A 10,512-nucleotide genomic window follows, 5' to 3' on the forward strand; every position below is an offset into this window, starting at 1 on the left:
TATACATTTAATTACATTATAACCTCGATTATAACTATGGTATAAGTAAATCTAAAAATATAACTTATTCGTAATTAGGTATATCTCCAAACATTTTTTATAAAATGTAAATACATTTTTAAGTAACTTGGTTAAATTTATTTCATAAAAGCATAAATGAAGTTTAGGGAAATTTAAATAAAATCAAAAATTGTATTAGTTACAATTTTAATCTATGATTATATTATTATACTATAAAATATCTATTGAACGTGTCTTAAATGTAATGTCAACAATAATATTTAGTATCATTCATAATAATCTGCAAACGTGATTTACCTAATAAATATTGACACCATAATAGTAAGTTGTTTTTAAATAGGGTTTTTTTGTTTATAGTTTGTTTTAATTTCAAAATTGGATTTTAACTAATTAAATGAATAAGAATATTATTATGTACTTATATTAATTTTTGTAATGTAGAATAAGTTTAGTTTTGAATAAAATTATCTAACCTTTTCATTTTTAACTAATAATCCTTAATAATCCATCTATTTTTTATTGTTTAATGTTTATACAATGTTTGTACTATATAGTGTTAAGTCGTTTACACTGATGGACGTAGATTAACGGATACTGTTACTGTCAGAATTAGTCAACCACGCATAATATTATTTTTGAACAAGTTAAATCATTAAATTATTTAAAAAATAGGTAGCTGGTAGGGTATACATAAATATTGTTTTTGATGTTTCAATAATTATTTTATTTGTATACATATTAGTACTGTATGTCTGTATACAAAATAAATATACCTTATCTAATTAAAACGGTGACTATCAGAAAATAAATTGGATAAAGAACATCAATATTTGGTTAGACTGTCATTGAAGTGTAAATATTTGTATTTAGTCATGACCAGAAGTTTTCATGAAATATCCTAAAAAATTAAACATTTACTTTCAATATCTTTCATTTTTATCAGTTAATGGAATACATAAATCAGCAGTTCGTTATTGTAAATATTAAAAACAAATTAACTAACTATTAATACCAAAGAGATAGCCTTCATATTTTCCTCGAGGAAAATCAACAAGAAATTAATAACTGTTAAATGAAATCTTAAATTAAGTGAAACATTAAAAGTGAACATTACAATTAAAATTAAACAATAATTAAGTAAAGCTACCTACAAGGTCACAATACCTATTATATTGAAATAATTAGTAAGATATTTAATCGAAACATTAACTTAAAATATAATAATAAATTAATTAAAAACAGAAATATAAATATAACTAATGGTTGAAAAAACACCCTAAATTTAATCAAGACTCAAGAGTAATAGTATATAGCTTCGCATAAGTACAATAGGAATGTGTTTTACAATACAAAAATATCTTATTCACTTTTATCGATCTAAACGAAAATATATTTTTCACTTTATTTCGAATTAGTAATATTACAAGCACTTTAAAACATCGAAAAATAAAAATGTTAACCTTCTATTGAACCAAATAATACACCTTAATTGAATTTAGTAGCACCGAATGAAATTAAAACTGACATATCAAATAGTTTGATTGGCCCACCCCCTCATTCAAAACATTGCGAAACGGGCACAACTAACTATAGGTATATATAAATAATTTCATGACATATTTCTATGTTTAATAAAGTTATAGGAGAAAGAATAAGAAGTATACTTTATTATTTTACCCAACCAATTTTTAAGGTAGTTCAATTGATCTACCTGAAGACGTGTTCGGGGCGGGTGGACCTTAAGTTCAGAATTTCAAATACCTACTCCATAGCGTGGCATAGTCCATAAAATAATATAGTTTAATTTGTTTCTTCACTGGCGATCGGAAACAATTAGGATTTTACATATCCACATATTAGGATTCCACAGTACATCACATAACCCTTATTGAGTATACTGCCTTCAACAACGTTGTACAACTCCCCTGCAACTCCATAAACATTTTTTTTTTGTCAATTTTACGGAAAATATTTTTTTACCGGACATTGAATGTCCGGTACCGGGGCTTTAAAATGACTACGCCACGCCGCCATCGGCTGTTAACGATGACCGAATCAGCTACATATTATGTATACCTAAGCATCTATCAGAAATAGAAAGTTCACGGTTAATAACACATATGGGAGGGTCAACGTTCTATACCAGTTCAGTCGGTATTGGTATTGTGCATGGCATAGTCATATTATAGTGTATAGGTATAGGTTAGCAGTTATGAAAGGAGTTGTTTAACCTGGCCAACAACTATCTCATCTAATAATAAATTATGTCCACGATTGTTAAAAAAAAGTACGAACTACGTACTGTATTCGTATATTTGTAAATAATCGCATTTATTAATACATATATAGTACAGAAAAAATTAAATATTTGATGAATTTTTAACAACAAAATAATTTGCAAATTCTCACAATGTTGATGAATTTTGTCAAAATTTGAACTAAAAACGCTTATAAAAAAATCATGCTAATATATTTTCGATATATTTCAATTATTTTATAAAAACAACTTATGAGAAACCTCGTATTAAATTTTCAATTTTTTTTACCGAGAAAAAGACGTTTAAAGACATTTAAAAATGAGATTTTATCTAAAAAATACTCACATAAATATTTGGTAAAAATGTAAAATCTCTACGTTTGTTCATATTTTAATTACTAATAAACAAAATTTATTTTGCGTAAATATTCTTGTTATCCGGTTATCCGTAGATAGTTATAGATTTTGAGCGGAACAATGAATGTTTGGATTTTACATTGATGTGTTTTGTTATATTTTTGTGATTATTAACACCTTTTGGAGCAGTAAAAACAGTTTATATTTAAACGTTTGAAATATAAATTTTGACAAAATTCGTTAAAATCATGAAAATGTACATATTATTTTGCTGTCAAAAATGTATATATTAATTTTTATAGCTTATATAGGCTTTATAATTTCATATAAGGTTCCTAACAAATAGTTTATGTTGAAATCAAAAATTGTGAAAAAATATATAGATATTTAAACTAAGAATAACAATTATAATTAATTTGTTTGATTCAAAAATATTATTCGTGAGGACCAGAAACTTTTACGTGCATTATTATATTTTATATACCCATACGACATTGTCAAAACATTTAGATACATTTTAAGCTATTGCCTATTTACGCGCAACGAACTTATTCACACCATTCTTCGGTATGGCGGCATTAACTCAAAAGTTAAGAACAATAATAAATTATATAAATATTAAATACATTAGGTATTATATTATATTACACTATTATAATAATTAAATATTAATAATAGGTATAATAAATACAATGTTTTCGGAAAAAATTAAATCAACCTACAGTAGTACATTCCTACTAATTGTAAAATAAATTACTTTAATAGCAATATCAAAAAACATACCATGCAATATTAGTAATATACTTAGTAATATTAAATAAAGCTGACGACCGACTTCGCTCAGAATCGTTTTTCGTATGCAATGATTTATCTTTGAATTCAAATTAAACACATACTTACAGTGACGAGGCACACTCGACACTTATAGGCACTGAACTGCAGCAGAGCGGTTACCTACTTTCCCCCTATTGTTGTAGTTTTCTTCCGATTAATTTAAAAATGAATGACAATTTTTAATTTTGACCCCCAAAACTCCATTTGAACATACATCATTGTAAAACCAATACATTCGTAGCTCCGCTTAAAATTTAAAATGAGCCATGACCCGTGCCGCCCATGTTGCAAAACTGCATATGATGATCCAGCCAGGTTTTTTATTTATTAAATTCTGGTTTTACAATGATCTATTTATAAATAAAGGTTGTGTCTAAAAGCACTTTTAAAACTAGAAAAAATGTATCAATCTTCAATACTGAAGTCGGTTTCTGGTAGCGAATTGTTTTGAAGTCAAAAAGCTCGACAATTTAATACAATGTTTAAGTTTTTTATAAGTAATAATTTTTAAGTTGTTAAAGCAATTTAAAATGTCGAAGATATTGTAATGAATGACCAGGTACACATAAACATTTTTACCCAGCAGAGCAACTTCCCTGGTTTTCGTTTGTTTGTTTGGAAATTGCAACTAGTCGACTCAAAAATAATATAATATTATGTCGTCCGTTATATGTTTACAATCGAACTAGCAACAACGGAGACAACATTCGACGCATGAATAAAATAAATAAATAAACAAAACTCGTAATTCCACCGGTGCGAAACAACTTTCTTTCTGATCCCGTTGCGAAAATCTACGATGACTACAACGACTGTCGCTCGCGTGCGTCGCAAAAATTATCGTGTGACGTGTCGTTTTTCCTCAGAGTGATATCCTCGCCAATTTAAAAAAGAAAAGACGAAAAACCGTGAACCGCTCCGTCGCGCGTCGACGTTACTCGTAAACATAATATTATTATAAACATAATATATTATATTACGCATTATTATAATATTATTATACTCACAAGCCGCGACTGCTTAACAATGATATAAATATAAAATAATATTATAATGACATTTTCGTTTTGAAACTTTACCTCAGCATCATCCGCGAGAATATTATCGTATAATACACGTATCATTATTACACGCACATGCACGCGAATACGTGTCTTTCGTACGAATTACGCAACACAACACACAGATTTTGCATACAAATTTAAGGGGGGCGGACGGCCGCCGATCGGTCGACCGTAGTCGTCGGCGGTATTATTATTGTTGGTTGGTTTTTTTTTCCTACATTTTTGTTCACTACTCGTGATTATTATTTTGACCTCGACGACAACGGCGAGCGAAAATTATTCTTTTTTCTAAACGTGCGTCGCCGTTGTCGATTCATTGGACCATTGCCGCCGTGCATCGCGATGTATAATATAATATACGATATAATAATAATAATATTATAGTGTATTAAGCATGAACACGGCCAGCCGCACGATATAAAATAAATTCATGACGACGATACAATAGCGTAAAATATTTCTGTTATTGTTACCACCAATAGATATTTTTTTCACTACGATCCCACAGAGCCGTAAGGCATCCTCATAATATTATATTATTATATTGTTATCCTCAGTAAATGGTATCGAATTATCCATGCGAAGAAATGCGTGTACACGATGCTCAGTCGTTTCGGGATCGTCGCCCGCAGAGAAATAATAATAATAACAATAATGAAAATAATATAATACAACATGATGGCAGGGGAATGGCAGACTTGTACATACTATATATATATATATATACAATACCTGCGGATGGAAAAACTCTTCACCTTTTTCTTTGCACATTTTTACGATCGGATTTTCGTACGAGTAAATGCACTGTGGGCATTGGGCAACTACATTTATTCCTCCCTACATTCGAATTCACACAATAATCGAAACTCTTTTTCGTAATGTATTGTGTTCGTTGTTATAAACTCTACAAAAGTTTGACAAAAAATACCTCATAGACCATAAGTAGGAAAAGAAAAATAATACTTTTTGGGAATTTTTGATTCTATATATTATTTTAATTTACTTTAGTATTAACGCAGAAAAAACACTGAAATGTGTTCGAAATAAATCGTTCCAATTTATTTATCGGACGCCATAAAACATGAGTAAATCTACGTCTATATCATCACAGATGATAATCACATTTGCTTGGTGAATTTTTGATACACAAAATATATACACACCGTACCCATTTTAAATAATATTTTTGATTTGATTTTCTTTATTTGGAAGAAATATGAGAATCTCAAATAAAATATACCAATGACATATCGTATTGGAGAGCCTACTAAAATATTCTGATGATCAGGTTATAGGTTGGTACTTAAGTTAGGTAGGTACTTAAGTATACACCATTAAATCAGCTATCAAAAAACGAATTAGCCCATATGTACTTGTTGCAGCCCACGGGATTTTCTTAGTAGGTCGCCGGTAGTTGTTAATAATTAGCGATAGTAATTGCCAACTAATTGCCTCTCCTCCTTCACGAGTCTTTATTTTTGTTTCAGAAATTTCTATTCGTATAATAATATATATTACATTTAATATCTATTTTTTTAAACTTTTATGAGCAATTAGAATTTTGTCTATAACACTGTAACCCTGACTCTTATTACAATTATTATAGTCCCAAAAAATTTCAAACTGTTTAAAAATGTTACACGTATTATATCTTCAATGTTCGTTGTTCGTATATAATAATATGTGAAGTTTGTGGACATAAGTATCTAAACAATGGTTACCAACACATACATCACGATATTATGGTATTGTAAGTCTTGAGTCTAGAGAATATAGTTAATACTGATAGATATTGAGTACTTGGACAGTACATATATATAATATATATTTATATATTTATATGTATTATGTATGTGTATATAAAATATATAATATTTTATAACAGTTTAAACATAATCACCCTAGCTGAGAAGTACGGTACCATTTTATTTAGTCTTATTTATAATATTGTTATTATTTTAAACTTAGCTTGCATCGAAGTCGGTTGCACTTCCGAGTGCCCTCCCAATATCTATTAGTCTCGCTATGTATAATAATATTATCTTTAATCAAAATGATTTATTGTACCAAATGTGTATAGCTATAATTATAATTTAATAAAAAAAAATAAAAAAAAAGCTGGCATCGCGAACGTTTGATACTAAACGTTTTTATCTCCCAATTCTATACAATCTTATAACATTCAATTTACAAAAGGACCTATTTAGATTGTTGCAGAACGTATTGTGTGTAGACAACTAATACTGTTATAATATTATATCAAGAAAATACCGTTAGAATTCACAATGCTAAACAGAATCTTGTTTTATTTTACCGTATGAACACCACTATAATACTAGTCTCGAAAAATTTGCATTTTAACCCGTTTCATGAAAACGCGACCGGTGGTTCACAAAATATAAACCTCGTTGAACCACTTGTATCACGAACGACAGTAAACTTGAGTTTATTCGACAATTTATTTTAGCTCGCATTTTGGTCCATTTTAGTTACCATATGACAGTGTGTTTTAAATTCAGTTAGGGAGTTAGCTATAAACATTCTTGATTTACCTATCTATTCCAAATTCAATTTTTCCTATTTTTATCCTAATCCCGAAAATCCTTAAGCCAATTTGGTACAATTTGGTTATCCCTACTGAAAATAAACCGTTATTTATTTACGAATTTATAAGCAAGTACCTACCTACCTAATTCTATACCTACAACATTATATTATATTTGCTTTTGCATAGGTATTTTATTTAGTTACTCACTTTTTTATTTGTTTTTTTTTTAATGGATATAAAATATTTAGGTATTACTCGAGGTATTATTCACACAATTATATATAATTGAACACGTTTATAACTCTTTGTTTGTTTATAAGTTACAACTATTACTATTTAATTTTTTAATGAGATTATTTATTACTGAGCATAAAAATATAATCATTGATTAAGTGACTACGGAACTATAATTTAAACTGATCTTCTAGTACAAACTTATCTACTATAGAGATTACTCTTATCACGGCTACGTCAGCACTGATATTGTAACCTCATAATACTATCATAAAATTATAATATTCAAGACCCACAATTACGATCACTGTATTACTATGTACAAATGTACAATAATTTTATCGTTTGAACACGGTACCTAAACAACACACAATATTATTATCTTGTACTTTGAAATATCGTATATTAAAGGTGCAACGTTCACACGTTTATGCTACCTACAAATTAAAAAAAAAACGAACGGAATAGAAAATGCAAAAACATGGTCGCTAAAAATATTCAAATATATGCATAGCTATTAAACGACAACATATTTTTATCAAAATCGCACTGAACGCAGTGCGGAGTGTTACACTAATACACTGTGTGAACGTCGTAAAGTCAGGTCTGTCCATGAAAAGTGAATGCAACCAGAGAGTGTAGGTAGATATTAATATACTTAATGTGATGTTATTGAAAGTTTAGAGCTAAGTTATCATCTTGACATATTTTAAACTGTGGAAAACATTGTGGCTGATGGATTACTATTTTCTTGCCACAACACAATGTCGGTAGGAGGTACTTAGGTCCTTTTAGGCACCTTATTACGCCTACACAATACACAATATAATATAGACATAACACCCAATTGTAAATACGATTGGGCCGAGTTTACGAAAAAAAAAATACTGACTAGCCATCGTGCCTAGAAGCTAACCTATATATCATCACGATACCTAAACATAGGTACCCGCTGGCTGCTGTAATAACATGACCGGCGACGGACTTACCTCATGATCAGCAGGAACATGGCGCAGAAGCACATGAGCACGGCCAAAACAGACAGAATATTGGAGAACTCTGCCACGGACACGAGCATCGCAGTCATGGCGACCAACATCGCGCGGCCGATGAGCGTACTAACGATTGACGGTGGTGGTGTGCTGTGTTGTGCCGACCTGTGGTCGGGTCAAGACGAAAACAAAAAATCCAAAAAAATTACACTAAAAACAAACGCGCTTGACACCTCGTCGGCCGTTTGCTATGAAAGTATAATAATATTATCTCGTGTGCCTATAGCGATTAGCCGGATGAGGTGGAAAAAAGCCGTTCGGGGGTACGGGGGAACCCCGTGTTCCGATCAGTCTAACTCATAAAAATCGCTATAAACGGTGAGAAAAAAACAACTGATGACGACGGGACGCGCACCGGTTTCTATGGAGGTTGGACGGGACGAACGGACGCGGACGGGGACGAACGATCGAGAGAAAAAAAACAAAATACCACAGTTTTGTAACGCGGAAAAACGTCTATTTTCGATCGGTTCTCGATGTTTGTCTATCTGTCTGTCGATCGGTCGGTCGGTCGGTCGGTCGGTGGCGAGCAACTCGCGCGCGATATGCTGTAGCGTGGCCGTACACCGTCTCGTCCGGACTGCGGTAGTGCGGTCTGGTGTAGCGCTGCACGCACGCTCACTCGGACGCACGCGCAGACACACGCGCACCGCGCTGAAACACTACCACAAAGAACGGTGGCGGTGGCGGCGCGCGTCGGCTACGGCGATAACACAAGTCGTATAACACTCGCACAGGCGCGACGGAACGCAACGGAACGCAACGGTAACGAAAAACGGGATGCGGCCCGCCCGCGCGCGTTCGGCGTTGGTAGTCTCGATCGCGGGTGTCACAGTGGCGGAGTGGGGAAATTTGAACACAGTCGCCATCGGCGGAGGAGAGTGCACGGCGATATTCACACCGCGGCCGTGCCGGTCCTATATGAACTCGGCTGCCGGCGAGTGGTGGCAACCGGTGAATGTGAAAGCATAGCGCCGCCGCCGATGCGACGACGGCGGCAAACGTCCCACCCCGTCATCACCCGTCGAACGACGAACCGTCCGCACAACCGGCGGGCAGAACGTGTGGCGGACGGCGGTCGTCCGTCCCACCACGCGAGGCTGCGGTACCGGACGCCACCGGCATATACATGGTATTATAATATTTTATAATACACCGCGTACCGACATGTGACGCACGTGATTCGTATAATATAATTATTATTGTAGTTGCACTCGACGTGTGTTTGTGGTTTGTCCATGACGAATCATGATAGGATGGAGGGAGAGGGGGGCGGAGGAGGCATTCACCTAACCGCCTGGATCCTTAATTATTTTTTTTTCCATCCTGCAGAGTAAATAATAAATGTGCAGGTAACGACGTATAAACCCTTATAACCCTCCATCGAATCATTAGAAATTGATCAAGGAATATGAGCAGCTGTACTACCTACTCAATTAAAAATTAAAATATCTTTAACGATTGAAGTACGAACACTCTGCAGAGTGCAGGGTAAACGGCAATTTATTACCGTCACATAAATTATAATTGAGTTTTGTCTGTTTTCGTCCAGCTATCGCACAATCCAACAAATATTTTTTTATGAATGTCTGCATAGTAAAATTTCACGAAATCGGTTATTTACGTTTAAAATAACGATTTCTCATCAAACGATTTTCTTATTTAACTTAAAAAAAGTTATCGCAGGTAGTTCAAATTTTTAAAAAATGTTTGTATTAGCATTTTTTATACATGGTATAATTTCAAGCAATGTTTATAGTAATATTATAAGATACATTAACTTTTTTTAAGCTATTCGTAGACATTTGACATTTTGATCTTTTTTTTAGATAATCTTCTATAAAATATGTCAATTATCAATTTTTGGCCGGGTCAAAAAGTTTGAAAATTGAATAAAAGATCCCACATAAGTTGTTCTTCTAAGAATTCAAAAAATATTTAAAATAAATAGGCACTATTTTTTTTCTTTCGTTTGAAGTTCAAATCTTGATCAAATTTATCAAAATCACAAACATTTGCAAATTATGTTGTAGGTAATTAAAAATTTTCAATTTTTATTTTTTTTTTCCTAAAGGTTGAAAATTTAATTCAAATTTTGTCATAAATAGTTCTTTATATACTCAATGATATTAGGTACCTAGATGA

General features: G+C 32.3%; 1 protein-coding gene across 2 annotated transcripts in view; it reads right to left on the bottom strand.

The window, feature by feature from the left end:
- The window catches only part of LOC132934540 (cell growth regulator with RING finger domain protein 1-like), a 46,085-nt gene extending 36,808 nt beyond the window's left edge, over window positions 1-9,277 (bottom strand). Inside the window, exon 1 of one of the 2 annotated variants that reach the window (XM_061000858.1) lies at window positions 8,305-9,277. In XM_061000858.1, coding sequence (XP_060856841.1) covers window positions 8,305-8,414 — 110 coding nt within the window. In that variant the 5' untranslated portion in view covers window positions 8,415-9,277. Of the gene's footprint in view, window positions 1-4,548; window positions 4,572-8,304 lie in introns of those variants that run through there. The other variant, XM_061000859.1, reaches the window with a different exon arrangement.
- Window positions 9,278-10,512: the final 1,235 nt, after the last annotated feature.

This window comes from Metopolophium dirhodum, chromosome 1 (genome assembly GCF_019925205.1).
Source record: "Metopolophium dirhodum isolate CAU chromosome 1, ASM1992520v1, whole genome shotgun sequence".
NCBI classification, from domain to species: Eukaryota; Metazoa; Arthropoda; class Insecta; order Hemiptera; family Aphididae; genus Metopolophium; species Metopolophium dirhodum.